Source organism: Calliopsis andreniformis, chromosome 3 (assembly GCF_051401765.1).
Source record: "Calliopsis andreniformis isolate RMS-2024a chromosome 3, iyCalAndr_principal, whole genome shotgun sequence".
Lineage (NCBI taxonomy): Eukaryota > Metazoa > Arthropoda > Insecta > Hymenoptera > Andrenidae > Calliopsis > Calliopsis andreniformis.
The window spans coordinates 21,096,774-21,115,240 of NC_135064.1; the positions used below are offsets into that span (position 1 = coordinate 21,096,774).

The 18,467-nt window shown below is 36.4% G+C and overlaps 1 protein-coding gene across 1 annotated transcript in view; it reads right to left on the reverse strand.

Moving 5' to 3' along the window:
• Snf4agamma (SNF4/AMP-activated protein kinase gamma subunit) overlaps window positions 1-18,467 on the reverse strand; it is a 111,046-nt gene that overhangs the window by 50,856 nt on the left and 41,723 nt on the right. The window contains exon 7 of the mRNA XM_076374908.1: window positions 16,092-16,131. Coding sequence (XP_076231023.1) covers window positions 16,092-16,131 — 40 coding nt within the window. The remainder of the gene's footprint in view (window positions 1-16,091; window positions 16,132-18,467) is intronic.

Sequence of the window (18,467 nt, forward strand, 5' to 3'; positions counted from 1 at the left end):
AAACCATTTCCATGTCACATCCCACAGATGGTTATTCAATCCAGATATATTAACATTTGTCGCTCATGTTAGTGCGTATCAAACCACGCTACGAAATTGTGGGCACCCCGTGCGGCTCAGCAGTTTGTATAAAATACACAGGGTGTTCCAGAATAGGTAGTACCGACAGAAAAGAAGTACTTCTACATAAATGAAATAAGGAAAAAATATAAAGTAAAATTCTTTAATTTTTTTGTTGAGAAAATTGAGTTTCAATTTTAACCGAGGACAAGTATATCGAAGTACAGTTTCAGGGGTTTAAGATACAAACAGGGAAAGGGGAATGCTTCTAGCCTATAACAAAGACAGTCAATGGTCAGTGAATGTTCCCCTTCCTCCATGTATCCTTCAAAACCTGATCAGAATTCAAACATAATTTTCTCGAAAACGAAGCACAACGTCCAAAAATTGTATTCTATATTTTCGACCTACTTTTTCATATAGAATCACTAGTTTTCCATTTACGTCGCCAGTTTTGGAAAAGCCTGTAGAAAATTGCACTAGGAGCTTGTGTGCACCCCGTGAAGCATATTAAAGATTTTCTAAAATATAGAATGCCTCGGTGGGTGGTAATTACTCGAGTAGGTGGTCCCCTAATCTCTAGGAATATAGACTGCAACCCACAGCCAAGATCGACTTTTGACCTAGACCAACAACCGAGCTGCTACAAAGGTTAGAATCGTACAGTGGACAGCGTGATGGAGGCAAGTTCAAAGGAACTATAAATACCTACGTCAGTTCATCAAGTAACGTGCCACGAGACAAGTTTATGCATACTTGCTGGTTTGGTACGGGAGTTCATCGAATTGACCTTTAAAATGTCACACACAATGCGGTTACATTGTGAAACACGTTACTGTTCTCAAGCAAACTCATCATCTGTGGCAAGTGCAGGCGTCAATTATATTCGATTCAACAATGAGCAGCTCGATACACATTGAGTCCCAGTTCGTTCAATCGTGTCCCAAGAGATATGTACCAATGTTTTCCTGCGCGAAACGGTAGAAACTGAATTACCGATTTTCAACGATCGAAGATCGAATAACAATTATATGTATATATGTATAAATATGTATATACGTAAGCAGAATTAGTGTGTGTCAAATATACTACAACACACAATTCTTTTTGATCGAGTGATATGTAGGTATGTAAATACCAACAATTAATGTGCAGTTCCTTCTGTCAGAGTTTCAGTTTTCTCATAACTAGTGGGATACGCAGGGTGAGAATGACGATACAGTGCAAATGAATAAACTCAGAATGACGTTGAAAGTCTACTTAACATAAAAGAATAAAAAATGCCCCCACGAAATGTCGGTCGCAAAAAAGAGAAGATGACAAACTTTTCAAACCACACAATTCAAAGGTATAAAGAGCTGCAAATCATTTCCTTAAAGCCGTATGTAATGAGTAATAATAAATAACCATATCGGTCATTTTAATTGCTTTTGTAATTCTCCCGTTAACATTAATGTTACAAGAAGATTGAATAATTACGTTACGTGGAGCTACATAATCCACGTACTCTGTCTCGATACATTATTAATATATTTAAGTGGAAAAGCAATCTTTAGTCTGAAATAATATTAATTAACGTCTCTCCAGAGTATTTTACTTGTCACAAAAATTGCTAATTAAAATTCTACTTAATCATTAGGAAACTAATCTCTATTGACTACCTTTAGTCGAAGGATTATGACCCACCTAAAACTATTTAGATAATTAACTAAATTTCCAAGTCCACTCATAATAATTCTAAGCATATCACGCCTTAAAAAATTGATCTGACACTTAAAAGTATTATTCGTCTTCCACAAGAAGTCCTCTGGTACGCATTAGGTATAATGGTTTTCAGGAGACTTCTCATGGGGCGCAAATAATACCTACTACCCTACCACCCATTCTATTCTTTCATGCAACACGTTCAATCGTGTACAAATATCGTATTCCTTTACTCCGATAACTCACAAGCGAGATTGAAATTTGTTAACAAGATGAACCTTAACGAGATCACCGCGCGTAACCTTGACTATTACGCAATTGCTTCACCCTCGCTCATTGCGGACCGTGTTTCCTGTTCTCGCGCCGAGGGGTGGGCTCCAAATGAACAAAAACGTGACTATTTGCCCCGTGTAAACCGGTCTTTCAAATGCATCGTTAAATGAGAGGCGCATTCCCTTCGAGGGACGAGTACTTACACGAATGCGTCTCTGCTCCGTGGCGAATGGACAAGAACTGTCTGCGCGTAGGCACGTCTTCATTTCGATTCAATACGACGGTGAAACGGGCGATTTCAAATGGAGCGTCAGAACTGCACGTCTCGAAATTACCCTGTGCCCTGCCACGCGACATCCCGACTGCAGTGCGATAAATACTCAATCTGGGAGTAAACCAGAGCAGTGATCAATTTCCGCCAATTTAATGAGCATCCTTTTTAACCCTGGAATGGCACACTGGCGGATTTTTATGGCCCCAGCAAAATACTCATTTCTGTTACTGTGGATAGTGAAAAATAATGGCAAATCAAAATTTCTTTTACCTTCTTTTAATGTTTCAATTCTGTAAGCTTAGATTATATAGGGTGAAGCACCAGATATTGCCATCTAGATTTATGTTATTATTATTATTATTATTATGCGTGGTGAAAAGTGTTTCAAATGGAATTGAATGGTACCTAGTTTTACTTGTATACTTGAAAGTATTTTAGTGAATTTTTGCACAATTTTTTAGACATTCGAAATGTGGGAAAATTACATTAAGCTTGAAAGACCTTGTGCGTCAGGTAATAGTTCGAAAAAACAGTGTGCCAGTCCAAGGTTAATTTCCATACTGGGCTCATAATGTATTAACCCAGCTGCGTTTGTCGGATCCTTTTTTATTCAATTATGGTTTTTTCTTTCGATAATTTTCTTAACTTTGAGAAGAATGTAAAAATGTCCTGTTAAAAATTTACACGAGAAAATACAAAGAAACTTAATTTACCTTTGTGAGAGTTTTTAAATATACATTTTAAGTGTGGCGTTCTTAGATTATTGAAATTCAAATGCTGATCCCACTCAATGTCAGAAATCGCAGATCACTTCGATCAGAGAAACCTTTAGCATTTATAAAGAGAAGTTATTTGCGAATTGCTTTAACCTTTCAATCATTTATCTCGCTTTTAAGTTGCTTCGCGATATTGACGTTTTAGTTTTGCTGCGGATGTTTATTTTTTATAACCTTTTCGAGATGGAAAAGATTCTAAAGAATTGCATTTTGTGATATTTCTTTTGAAAGAAAATATAGAGAATGAAATTATAAAGCGTACAAGTTCTGTTAAATCCTTTCACAATATTGTTCTATTGCTTTTAAGATTGTTTTTGTAAGAAAAACGTCTTGAAGAACAAAAAATTGGTGAATTTGATCGAAAAATACTGTGCTCTGGTACACTAATACTCTATTGGAAGAGATTCGAAATCCAGGGAGTCGATATAGGACAAGCCTGATTTGGTCAAATAATAGCTCTTTCGCAGTTGAATAACCAAATATCGACGACCAAGGCAATCTTGAAAACCAATACCAGCGATTCTGAATTCGTAATTAGGATATAGTCTATGCAAAGTTTCGCAAGCTCAGAGTTCCTAATATCTCCTTTGACGATTCATGAATCTGTGTTATTAGGTTCGCCGATATTCATGGCCACTGGGTAATTAGATCAATTAATCCCTCACAATTTTGGACAACTTTATTCGATGAGTTGTGAAACTTCACTGATATTTGTGGTTTATCAGTACACGCACTGTAGATCCAACAACTTGTCTTAACGACTCTTTTTCAACACAGTAAAAAAAATTTACGTAACCACTTTTAAATGAAACTTTACTGCACGTGAGTGTTGTCAGCATATTACGCGATATCCAATGTCATCACTCTAGACTAGTTTTTAATAAAACACACCACGTATTCTAACCACGAGACTCTTCTATTTTTTAAGATTTCTGATGATTTTAGAAACCGAAACCAATACGTAACCTCTTTATAATCTTTTTCAATGTCTCGAGGCAAGTGATGGGTTTGAGATCATTTAGAATTATTTCGAATCTCTCTGCCTCTTCGAAGACTGAATAAAAGTCAAAAGGATTCGAAGTGGTCTGACCCCATCACTAGTCCCCTTTCTCTTCCTAAAAATATAGATTCTATATCTCACATGTCAACTAAAACTCTAATTCGAATTTTCTGAAAATGTGACATAGATCGTTTTACCATACAACCACAGATATACTGTTACATGAATGAGTAATAAATAGATGAAGGTCTACTATTATAGTAGAGTATCTGGATGCTGTTATGACCAACAGTAAGTACGAAGGAAAAAATGGCCGAGTATTGTCATCGAATGAAGGTTCACAGGTCATTGATACTGGACGTCGTAACCGGGTCTCTGGCATTACGTCACACCCCTGACATGCATTTTAATACGCAAGAGACAGCAGCACGAGATCACTGGGAAAAAATCGACTAAAACGATAACTGTGTTCTTCCCCGCGTACGTCTAGACTCCGCAGGATGTCTTTTAGTAGAGACGGAGGAGGCCTCCAAACTCGGGCACGCTACAGAAGTGACCTATCTTCCTATCGGAGGCACGTGCACGTAAATGCATACTGATAAACTGGGACATCACGTATCTCCGTGTGAGACATAAAATTGCTATGATTTGCAGTGCTGTCTGGGCACTCTGTACATAAATACAAAACACAGAATGTAAACAGTAGGGGAGAGCAGAGCTAAGTGACTAATGGGGTAGGTTGACTAATGATGTTCTCACATTTTTTTTGTTTTCAGTGCTACGTGTCGATTTGAAGCAGCGACACCTTCGTGGCGAGCTAGGCATTCATTTGTTCCGAGTGTAGTGAATAAGAACATCATCTATCGTATAATGAACTATTTAACAGGGATTAGTTACCTTATTCTATTAGTCAAATAGCTCCAGTATCCTCTACGATTATTTATATATAATTCTGCCTGCAACTCTGCGATTTTATCGCGGTTTACGCGTGTAGGTGGAGCTCAGAATAATTCTGCTGACCTCTGTCTTTTGAAAGTAAGTACGATATTAAGAATGAAAAGAATGTCATATCCTTTTATAGTATGCTGTTTGTGGGGAATTAGTTCTGGTTGTACAGGGCAAAGAAGGGAGGGAGAAAGTAGGTTATATTTGTATGATAAGAATCAAACTCACACTGTTTAGGTGTAAGTGAAAAGGGAAGTATGCTTGAATTCTATTCAAGTGTAATGGCTAGTTATAAATTATTTTATGCGAACGTGATTATAGTTAAGGGTTGCAAATTATGATTTATAGTATTTCTGGCAACTAGACCCCTCGGAGATTGCAAATCTGGTGTCGTGACTAGAAATTGGAATATTTGTATATTAGAATATTTGAAAAGTTTGAATACTTGAGAATTCAAATATTTAAGAATTTGAATATTTGAATTTTTGAAAACTTGAATATTTAAATATTTGAATTTTTGAAAACTGGAATATTTGAAGATTTGAAAATTGAAACATTTGAAATTTTGAATATTTGAATATTTGAAAATTTGAATATTTGAAAATTTGAATATTTGAAAATTTGAATATTTGAAAATTTAAATATTTAAATATTTAAAAATTTGAATATTTGAATATTTAAAAATTTGAATATTCAAAAATTTTAATATTTAAAAATTCATGTATTTGAAAATTTGTAATCGTTTACATCAGAGACTAGAAAAGTGATAAGAATATCGCGTGTAACTATAAACTAGGTTGAAAATCATAATCATTATCGAGAATCTCTGTAAAACGAAGACCAACGACGACAAGGGAATAAAATCGACACCGCTTATGCGCATCGTGTATCTTGCGCGAACTTCGAACTCAAAAGAAAAGCCGTTAAACTTTACCGTGCACTTTTAATGAAGTCTCGAACACGTATTACTCACAAAGCCACGCGAGCTGGTGTGTAGTATTGACTACAGTGCACCTAACTGCAGTGGCGATGCAGTAGTGTAGGCAAAGGCCAGACTAAAGGGGGATTTTTTTTTTCCGTTCACCATTTTGGAAACCCGACACCCTAATACTGCCCTTGTTTTATCGGTGTTACGTGGTGAAGACCTTGAGACGTGGATTAAAAACCGCAGGTGCGATTCCTCTCTACAAATTGTAATTCAATTTGACGAAATAAAGCGTCGACGGAAATGCATATACCGTGTATTTGTTCGAAAGACTCGAGATCCATTTAATGAGATAGAACGCTAATGAGATTTCCTGAACTTTCGGTAACGACGAAACATATTTGTTCTCGAAGGAAATTCGACAGTTATTATACAGCGATTCATATTTCCAATGAAATGCAGTAATAGATAAATGTAATGAAGAATAAAATGTACTCGTATAATTTCTGTAATTTCTTGTAATGTTTTCGCGTATTCAAGTGAAATCCATGAAGATACGAGAGATATTGCAATGAAATATAAACATGCTTAAATGTAGCAATAAACATCGCAAAGATAAAATATAAATAGGAAATCGTTCATTTAATGGAATTAATAGAGAAAATTCCATATTCGAAACTAAATACATATAAACGAAGATGACATACGATTAAATGTTTTTAAAATTCCAAATTTACAACGCGACTTTAGCTTACAGATATTCGAATATTAGTGTCTATATTTTGACCTCTAAAATCGAGAATCTGTTACCTAACTGGTAACACCATTTCACGAATATACGCTTGCCTTTAATAGGCATCCCCTCAGTTTGTTCACCATGACCAAAAGACCAAAATAACTTCCACGTAACCGTCTACCTGGTAATCGATTACGAAAGAATCCTACAAAAACAAACTTCATCCCCGTGACACACATCTTACGTTTCTACATATCAAACCATTGAACTTTGTCACCAACGTGATCACCTATATTCTTTTTAAATACTCGACTGCATAAAAGCACGTCAGGTAAACATGAAATCGGAAGTTCCATCTACGACTAGTGCTAAATCAGAGGTTAAAGCTGAATCACATTATGCGCTATCAACACACGCGTTCTGGCTATCACGTTTTTCCTACAAACGTATGCATAAGATACACTCCGCAACGTAGGATGTTTGTTTACGGTTACTCCACTTCGAAACGTGGAAGAGAATGAAGAGGAAGGGGCACGTAGCTAAGGTAGCAGGAATAACGGCCGAATAAACGAGTTGTAAATGTGGTGCAATTTCGATGCAGCGCGGGATCGTATAAACAGGCGTCTTAAGCGTTTTCGCCTCCTCCGAAACGCGTTTCCGGTTTCAAACGTCGATACGATCGACATGTGGATCTCGAAACCGGTTCCTCAAGGACGATGAAGAAGACCCGTCTACATCGCACACATGTTGCACTCTTAGAACCGGCTGAGGCTGAGAGTTTCCTATGCCACGAGAGTACGCGATCGACCTACATCTAGAAACGTCTAAACCTTCTTTTACAAATAATCGAAAGTAACAGCTACTACCTGCTACCGAGCAAACCCTTTTTCGGTTTCAGAATCTGGTTTATGAATTATGAACAGCGAGCGTTGAAAGAGGGATACTTGGGGCTCTTAACGTTCAGAGGATATAAATTGATATCTAATTATCTTGCAATTTGGGTATTTCTGGTTTCTGAGAAATATGGCTCTTGATGGTATGGTTGATGTAGTTAGGCGATGTCGATGGTGAGAGTTAGTTGGAAAAGTGCACTGAATCTATTGAAAGTTAATAGACTTCAATAGAAGTCTATTGAATTTGCAATGTTCTAGGTCATTCTAGGGAATACAGGAGAGTCTCTTGTGTCATTTTATGGCAAACAAATTTACATAATTCTTTAAGCTGAAAGAACGAGTCTAGGCTACATGCATCAATTTTTTAGAATATCTAATATGTCGAAGCATTAATTTGAAATATTTTAGAACAACTCTTGAAACTATCTTTAATGAATAAAAAAATATAAGAAAATCCTGCAATCAAACTGACAATATCTATTATTTATAGAATTTTTCCTATCACATAAATACGAAAAAAATTCTACTAAGTCTGCCTCGACTACCGATCAACCTTACTTGTTTGTACCACCTTTGACTTAGCCGCACGTGAACGTTATAAAATATTCGAGAAGAGATGTTAATGTCTACTCTAACATTTTTTCGTTATTTACACTGTCACAAGGAGAATTTATGATGAGCGTTTACGTTCTAGCAAACAGTGACAAATTCACTACATGCGGTTGTAGATATACCATAATGAACAATTATTTTTACTAATATGTTAGCCGAGGTGAAACATTTAATCATCGTTATTTTCAAAAATCATTCTCCTGCATAGGTTACATGATACTTTCAAGAACGCCTCTTAGAATATTTAATGGAAAAAGTGTGCAACGAGCAGAATCGGGAGAAAAACTCGTTGTGCAATCCGTCAGAATTTATAACTTTGTTGTTAGTATTGAATATCGATGCCATAAATAGAGTTCGCAGCTCCAGCTGGAATGGCGGTTATAATTGTTTGAAGAATTGGAACGCTGATTCGCAGTGCCCTCATTTATTTCAGCCTCCAATACAATTAAATTCGCCACCGCTTCATTACTAATAAAATGGTTATTACGTTTTCAAAACAATATACTGAATGATTTAAGAACCTAACTGAACACTACTGTGAGAAGAAAACAGCTAATAAAGAGCCCAGAAATTTAAATTAAATACCAAGTCAAATATTGTTTTTTCTTTTTAAATACACTAGGACTATTACTACTATATGTAATAGTAATGTAATGAAAAAGTAATGCAATAAAGTCGTAACATATTTTACGAAAAAGTTCCAGAGTAGCCATCATCATCTCCTCTTAAGTAATGCTACGTTTAAATAAGCTATGCATCTTCCACCTTGCACCAATTCATCTTGTCTGCATATGAAACGTTTCATTGTAGATGTGACATCTTGCTTTAGAAAGCAAAGCTATTCATATTCCCAGGAACCTGAAATGTCTTTTTCACAAAAGTGTCAAATCCAACAGTTCCCAGAACTTTGCAAAAACTAGGTAAATCCAATATTGAATATACTGCCTCCTACTCGCGAAACATTTAACAACAGAACTTAAGTAGGTACATGTGTTTCTATTCCGGACAGAAGCATGACATAAATACAATGAAGCTAAATATTCTTAGCCCGACCGAAGTTTTGTTTACGAGAAGTTGAAATTAAAAATTTAAAAGTCACTCACAGCCCGATAGCCACTATCGTAATTCTGTTTACGTTTATCTACCGAAGTCTGTTTATTCATACAGTAGCCTATCATCTTTAACGAACAAAACGGAAAATAAAGGACTGATAATGCGAGGAACTACGACTAAATGACTTCGCCACTTCATTTTGCAGTTAGCAAGAAGAATTTAGTAACAAAAATATATGGTCTTAATTCTTAACTGTTCTTGAGATCTTGGAACTTATAAATGTAGGTAAGATTCAGGAGAAAACAATTTTTTAAAAATAATATTTGAGTCGTTAACGAACCAAAGCGAATAACTTCATTTCCCGAATTTTTGACAATTTTAATGCCAAAATGTTTAAAATAAATATAAATATTTCAGTTTTATGGAGTTAAGCTGCGATTACAGTAGAAGCATTTTCTGATGAATATGTCTGAACTTGTTTCGCTCGTACGATAAATAGCTCGGACATATTCGTCAGAAAATGCATCTGCTGTAAACGCAGCCTTAATCGATTCGGCAAATGAACACACTTTTAAACTTCTAATATTTTCTATTCACTGTAGTCCACAAAAATAACATCACCTACACATCTACTCCAATTGTATCAATATAACAAATATTTGACTTGAAACTATTTTATTTGAGACTGAAACAAAACATTCCTTGCAATATAGTAATCCCTCCATGCCATTCAAACTACACATAAAATATTTGTTATATCATCTCAATTAGAAAAAGACATTTAGGTGGCCTTACTTAAGTGGGCCACTCTGTACATTATCATGAAATGCATTCTTGACTTTCACTGTTTCCGTCAATCCCACCTCGACTCTACCCTAGCCATTCCACCCAGTCTCTGTAATGAACGAATCCCTTTACTGCCAACTACGTAGTAGTCCACGAGAATATGAAAGCGCCAAGGAGGGGCATCGTGGGAATCTGTGAGTAGAGGGTTCTGTTTGGAGAAGTGAAGCCCGTGTGACCTTGTCCTATCCTTGAGGTACTACCGTAGGGACCTGAGGATGTAGTTGGCACAATCGAGGAATGCAGCTCCCATTGGCCGAGGCCCTCGCGCCACACTCGTGAAACGCTCACGCACGTGTGTGTACTATCGGCGCTCCCCTATCCAGCGTTATCTAAAGTCGATGCTCGAATGTGTGCGGTGACCCTCCCTTAACCCGTCTCGAGTTTAAAACACCGGCTGCTGGAACTTGACAACGGTACATCTGCATCTGTAGTTCAAGGTCACCCTGATGCAACAGCAGATGCAGATGCAAATTGTATGCAACGCTTGTACAATACCCTGAGAACCTCTTCTAAGGGCTGCCTCTCGCTAGCATTCTCTTTTCTTTAGGCCGCTGTGAACAGGGATCTTAATGAAGAACACTGAGCAGCTTCGAAATTTTGAGGCCAGCTCTCTCAGACTGAGCTGCCTCAATTGAATCGAGTTGAAAGAGTCGTCTCTGGTAATTATCAAGGGAGATGAATGCAATCGGATTCGGAGAATTTGATATTTGGCAGTGGGAATTTTGAAACTAAAGTAGCTGGAAACTTGAGTTCAATTTAGATAGCTAGATCACTAGTAAAATTAATAAATATGGAACGTTACATTGACTTTGATTTTTTTTTATCTTGCAACGCGCAGATCTACTTCAGTATTATGCAAATATGCCCTTGAATCGTAAGATCATTTAATTGGGCGTTGATATTTTGCCAATTCCAAAATTCTCATGACTTCTCGATATTATTAGTACCCTGCAGAAAAGTTGAACCGATTTCGACTCCGACGATCTTGTGAAATAGTTCTATACTGTAATACGATTGATCAGGGAAAGATAACACGTAGAAGTGGAACAAGTGGACGATGTGTAATACATTTTTATGAGCAATAAAACAGTTGTAGAAAATGCATAAGGAATTTATAGATACATATAATACAGAAGCAAATTTAAACTAGGTCACTAATCTAATGTTTTAAAAATGCGTAAGTATTTAAATATACGCATTAACTGGGACGTGTAACAACGTTATCATCGATATATGCATCGTCAATAAATAATTTTGTGCGCTTTAGTTGAAACCACGGCTTCATGTAGCTTCTCATCACGAAAACAATTTCTATCGAACTGAGGATATGCAACGTTGAAAATAATTGAAGGACTCGAATCACTTTGTCGTTCATTAAGGTTCCCAATGGAATTGATCAAGTGCTTAGAAACAAACGAGCTGACCTAAGCTCGTTTCGATTATTCAAGTGGCTCCTTTAGCAGCTATTTTCGAGCTACTCCAAGTGTTACTCGACTAATTGAGTAATGGTTTCGACTCGAAGAAATCTGTTTCATTTGATTACAGTCTCATAAATGATTAAAACTGTCTAAACCAATTCAAAATCTGTGAGCATAACTTACAAATTATCCTGGGAGTAAAACATCGTGAAAACAAATGCAAACATTTGCCCTACTTATATATCAAATAATTCTTGTTATAAACTCAGTTTAAAGCACTTAAATCTGAATTTTTAGACTTAAAAATGCCTATTTTAAATTCTGTGTATTATTTAATCTTCTATATCTATATATTTTCGGTTATCACCTAAGATATTGTTATCAATACGTAGAATTAAATATTGTAATAATGGATAATGCTATTTTAATATTTTAATTTCGATTAGTATTTGAATGAGATAATCGAAGATATTTCACAAAATAATTATTCTTACGATAGCCTACAGTTTAAACTACAAGGACTACAGTTTATACACCGCAGTAAGTTTACAACTCAAGAGTACATAACATTGAAATACTACGCTCGTTAACGCCTTGAAGGTTGTCAGCGAATGAGAACAACACAGAATTTTCAAACGTGTTGGACGCTTCATAAGAACGTGTTTACAAGCCAAGGAGGATCACTGCGAATACATACTTCTTTTAAAGACAAATTTATATGAAAGCATTACTGAAATATAAAACTACCTGTAGCTGGAGAATAAACTGAAATACATTACTCTAAATTCATTAATTTATAATCTAGAAAGAACTTTGCTCTAAACGACGTTATCGCTTCCTTGAAAAATTATATTTTAAATATATCACTGTTACAAGTATGCAGTCCTATAATTATGTACACTTGTTTAAAACACTCTAGACTTCGAATAAAAAATGCTTTTGAAAAAATCACCTGGCAGTAACTACGTGATCTATTACCCTTAAATATCAACATGATTTCACTCAGTTCGAATAAATGTCATGGAGATATACTTATGTACGTCTTAAAACGTCTGCCTCGAGGATGACGAAGCCTCAGACTAACACTTCGCCTCTTTCTCCCCTTATTTTTATTCTCGAATGGCTACACACGTGCCGGCATGATTAAAATGAGAATGCAGGAAAAAGAAACGAAGTATTCGAAACATGCGGTATTGTTGCACCGACACACGCTTTTCTGCGATTACACCGTTCGCCGAGAATTCTGAGACAGATGACTCAATTTCTATCTGCATTGCTACAAATAAAAAAGAAGCTGAACTCTCGCTGTCATCGTTTTTAAGGGCCATTCCAAATCTAAATTTCTGCATAAAATGAAGACAAACGCTTGCTACATATGAATGGGCTTTGGAAAAGAAAAATGTATAGTCACAAATTTACATGTTTAAAGATTGAAAAATTCATCGTTCAGATTCTATAGATATTTTGTCTTTTATTTTGTGTTAAAATACGAAAGTAGAAGAGAGGTAAAACGTGAAAGCTACAAACGAAGTGAACCAAAGAAAAAAATACACCAGAGTAAGTTTCACAATTAATTATTCGCCTTGCAATATTTCTTAAGTTTCAAAAAATTAACCTTTTCAATACTTTACAAGTTTTCCAAGGTTTGCTCAGAAATATCTTGCAAAATATGCGTTTTTGAAGACATTTATTAAAATTAACCTATTTTTTTTAAAGAAGATTTTTTCAGTATATTAAAACAGCACAGCTGAAATACTGACTCTGAGGTACTAAAAAGTTAATTTAAAATAAAAAAGAAAATATGTATACATAAGATAAACCATACAATTTCTCTTTCACTAAATCAGAAGATGCAACGTCTGCTTTAATATTCGGAGCATGTGTATCACAACTATAACCTATTACGAGACAAGAGATTAACAAATGTTTTGACTACATGTGAACAAATCTGTGAGTCATTTTATGCTTACTTCCAGTGAGATGAATTCCTAAATTCCACGGATTCGAGCAAGAGAAATTCGACGAAGAATGTAGGTTATGTCTAACTACACTGTAACGAAGCCTCCCACAACCAAAACTTCAACGCTATACATAGATATATTCTGCATATCGTGGACCAATGCGAATCAATATAAGGTTTTTCCCCAGATAATTATTACGATTTCCTCGCTCAAGATAGTTCTAACATGTTTATTTTCGCGCGAAGCTGAAAGTCCACGACATAACTCACGGGCGATAAGAAAGCGCGTGGTGCGGCAGTAAGTCGTTTGAAACCTCCAAGGTAGAGTTAGGTATCTCCGTCGCAACGTCCGCGGTTCTCGACAGCTCTCGTAACGCGAGAAAGTGGTAAAAACAATACTCACGTGTGCCAACTGCTCCTTTGCACCGACTCCACAGTCGACGATTCCACTCTCCGCACTTTCCCAGTCACAGAACGCACACGTGGTGTCACCAATCGCGCACCTTGATTTACTTTTCAACCTTCACAGCAGAAGCATGCCTCCAAAGCACGCCTCTCTACAACCCTCGCCTAGAACCTCGTCTCCCACGCCATAAAGGCTCGGAACACTTCCACAGAACCGATACAATATTACCAATATTCGTACGTTCACAAACTCAAACCTCTCGCGCGAGGAAAGCACGTTCAAGGGTATCCCAAAGAGCACTGATCAACAGCACCATTCGAAAGACTCGCGCACACTGCGAACGCACCGAGCAGAGTTGACGAAAGTCGACGATAAAAGGGCACCGGTACAGATCTGCGGCGAAACACCGCGCAACGCGTAACGATGTTTACGTTTACGGCCGCGGCTCGTGTCGCTACAGACACGCTCTGATCGCGACACGTTTGAAAAGCCATTCGACTACTACGAGCCTTTATCGAGGATAACTGCGCAGAGGAGACAGAGAGGAGTTAAAGAGAAGGCACAGAGGAGGCAGAGAGGAGGCAGATAGAAGCCAGAGAGGAGTCAGAATAGTCACACAGGAGTCAGAGAGGACTCAGACAGGGGAAGTTAGAGACGACTTTGTTCCTCTCGCGGCGCTACGTTACGTATCGCACGTAGGACACTTTTCCGTAACGATTCGCTCGCGCGCCTAATTGAGCGCGATGCGGAAGGTCAAAGGTTCTCGAGTTAATTCGACTGGACGAGGGAGAGGCCTCGATAGCGGTGCGTTGACATCGATTCAAAGAGCCGCGGGACGAGAGAGGTGCGAAGGTATTATGCGATCACACGCGAAGCGGGCTGGTTGGAAGCACGTGCCACTGTACGCGTTGCAGTACGAAAACGTTCTGAGGCGCAGGTCCCAGCGGCATCGGCTGACCGTACGTGCTTCGGAATCTGCCCGCCATGTTTACTGTGACCTGACCGTCGACATCTGTCGGACGATGTGCAAGTTAGCGGCGAGGTTACCACTCGGGGGGTAAATGATACTGTCGAGGACCCAGTGGATGGTCATTTGCTTAGTAGGGCGTATGCACGCGAGCGATATTTTGACGCGTCATCTCGTTGCGATCATATAGTTTTCTCTTGTTTCCTAATTATTATATAAACAATGAAGACAGACATATGATTGCGAAGAGAGTAGCGATGACAATTGAAGCACTTCGAAATGAATATTTTATATTACATATATCTTTAAGATATATCACTGTGTACAACTCATTCAAGAGGCCTGAATGTTCCTGCGCCTAGTAGGACTTTAAAGACATTAATACCCTTTCTTCGAGACATATAGCTAATAGAGTAGTACTTTAATGAACCTGATCTCAATCATATGTCTCGTTTGTTCAGGGTTATAATTATTGGATTCAACTACAATATGGATGCAATGGAACGTTAACTGAAACTGCAACTACTATTTAATGGTCGTTCATCGAAATTAATGAAATTAAGTATCAGGACTCCAAATTTGATTAATAATTAAATTTGCTTTATGCATCTTATCTGTATGAAATAATTGAAAATTTGAAACTTTTGAAATTTTAAAAATTTGAATATTTGAAATTTTGAAAATTTGAAAATTTGAATATTTAAAAATTTGAATATTTGAAAATTTAAAAATTTGAAAATTTGAGAAATCGTACAGAGCAGTGCAAACTTAATATATTTCTAACTTTATCATATGTAAACATTACTGTACAATGAATATGCGCAGCTTCTCAAAATTATAAAATCACATTAGTACGACTCTGTACTATATCACCATACAAGTACATTCAAGCAATAACAATCTCAATAAAAAATATCTTCATAACTCTTCAGACGATTTAGATATAGTATATAATGAAGAATGTTTACTTCGAAAGTGATATAAATTGACCTGAAGGTAAATATAACGATGGTCATCTAATTAATTGATTGCGTTTTACGATACGTCGTTGTTGTGAAAGAATAAGTTTAAAAAACGCATGAACGAAGCTATTTTTTAGATGTTATCAAGTCGAATGACGCTTCTCGGTTATCTTGACACATATGTTTCATCTTTATTGCGCCGGTGTTTATGTAGACTCGAATAATCAGACACTCGATTCGAAATCTAGTTGGGGTCAACTTTACATATGGTATGTACTTACCCTGCGCTGCTATTTGCGCCTGATGCTGAGCCGCTGTCCTCTGAAATAAAAAAAAAAACAAACACACATTAATATAAAATCCGAAAAGTATCAGAATAGTAGATAACTGAACAAACAAAGTATCTTGATAAATAATAATAAATATGCATTAATACGAAAACATTTTACGATGATAATTCAAAAAAAATTAGTGCTGATACTTTATGTGTCACAGACTTAATTCTATATTAAAAAAATTTGAAGTACATTTTGGACGATCAAACGTATACCCGATGCTTCGAGACTCTTCGAGTCTAAGGAACGACTTCTCGGCTTTGCTCCGAAGTAATCATCCTTCTTCCCACCCTTTATCCATCGAAAATACGAGGACATGTTGCACTCTTAACTTATAAGTACACTGTCGCAGCGTCACGAGTCACATTACTTTATTTAACATTAGAGAACTTCTCCGTTGAACTTTCTTTAACTCTTTCACGAGCTCGAGGAATACATACTGAGGCACAAAAACTGTATTACCACTAGGTTACTTTAGTAAAGAAATTTTATGTATCGATAAGCACACTGAATAGCGATAACAATAAACAATTGCTGGTTAAAAGTAAACTCATTTTTTCCCTATGCAGACTGAATATTAGAAACATAAGAACAGAAAGAATACCCTAACGATGTTTTGTAATCGGAACTATTTCACAATGTTAGATCTTATATAAGCAAGTTCTTTAAAATACCGAAAGAAGATACTCTTGCATTTGTATTTCAAATTAAGCGCTAAAATGCTGTGTCATTTTCATGTTTCTTTTTGGTTACAAGTTTACAAAAATATTGACTATATTTTATGTGTCAAATATGAATCAACTATAATATTCTGTAATACACTACATCTTAATGTATATGTTTTGGATAATGTTTTCAATGTAAATGAAATCAACTTCGATAAAAGGGAACTTAAAAAATTATGCTGCAGTAATGGGACCATTACGATGGATAAACAACTGAATATGTATAACGTTTTCTGGTCTCTGGACAACGAACGTAACACAGACATTACAGCACTGAACACTTTTAAACTTTGTATATTCATTCCTGTGCAAAGTGTAATTTTGTACTCGACTGATTTCCATGGGAATAACATCAATCGTCAACAATTCTGAATTTTTTACGAAAATAGCCTATGCACCAGCATTTTACATTATTAATATCAATGTAGAACGGTGCCGTTTCGTGAGGTCATGAGAGTATTGTTAAACAGTAGCTGATAATGAGAACCGATAAATGCACTATACACGTCATCGTTTTTTCAAATCTGAATAAATTACAATCTTCACGATATCTTTTATTCCCATGTTTCGTAACAATTCTTATTTTCTTTCTAAAAAGGAAAGAGCAGCATTAATATTCCATATTAATTCTATACTTTTAATTCCATTAATTCTATGCTAAAGAGAAGCATTAATATCGAATAATCAGATTTATTACACGAGTTACTATTTTCACACAGAATAATCCGAAAGAAAGAATTCTAAGTAAAATCGTGCCACTTGCAGTCTTGCAGTCTGCTACAACAAAAATTATCCATCGTCAATATTTGTCCTCTATACACCTGATCCCTTCATTTTATTCAAACCGAACAATGGTCGTAATTTACACGGGTTGTCGCTTTCATAAAATGTCCAACGGGGGAAAAATGCGCGACATAGTTTGCTTTTAAGACAGCGAATCTGGGTCATCAAATAAAGGAACCGTGAAAATGCCTAGACATAAGAGACAGAACTGAATTCGCAAATATAAACTGAAAATCAGTTTAAATTATGAACTTTTATCTCATACGAATATTTCGGGTATTTAAAATGGAGCAGATGTCATTCAGAAAAGGATGTAAATTCTTAGAGACAAATAGAATATATGATTCATAGGAGAGTGCCAAAAAGGTGCAAAAGTTCAAGAACCGAAGGAAACAAGTGGACCACGTGAGATCTGGTATTATGTTTAAAGCTTACATCGGCAGAGAAGGTGAAAGAAGAGAGCGAAGGAAGGTACCGCGAACTGCTAGCTTTCAATTTAAAAGAACCGAACAATAGAGAAGCTTCGTCGATGAACTCGAGGCATTCTTCGTGACCGTAAGTCACCATTCAGCGTCTCTAATATAAAACAACTGTGAGAGCATTGTCAATTTTGCTCAGAAGCACTGATAATCGTACGTTCAGGCACAAAAACAACCCTTTTAATTAAATATCACTGGTACATTGAAGAGGATAAACAGTTTAATTAGTTTGTATGATTTTTCAATGCTGTTGCAGGAACTGCAATTTTATACGAAACATACATTGGAAACACGTACTCAAATATTATTCAGACTTTCCAACTTGAAACAAATGC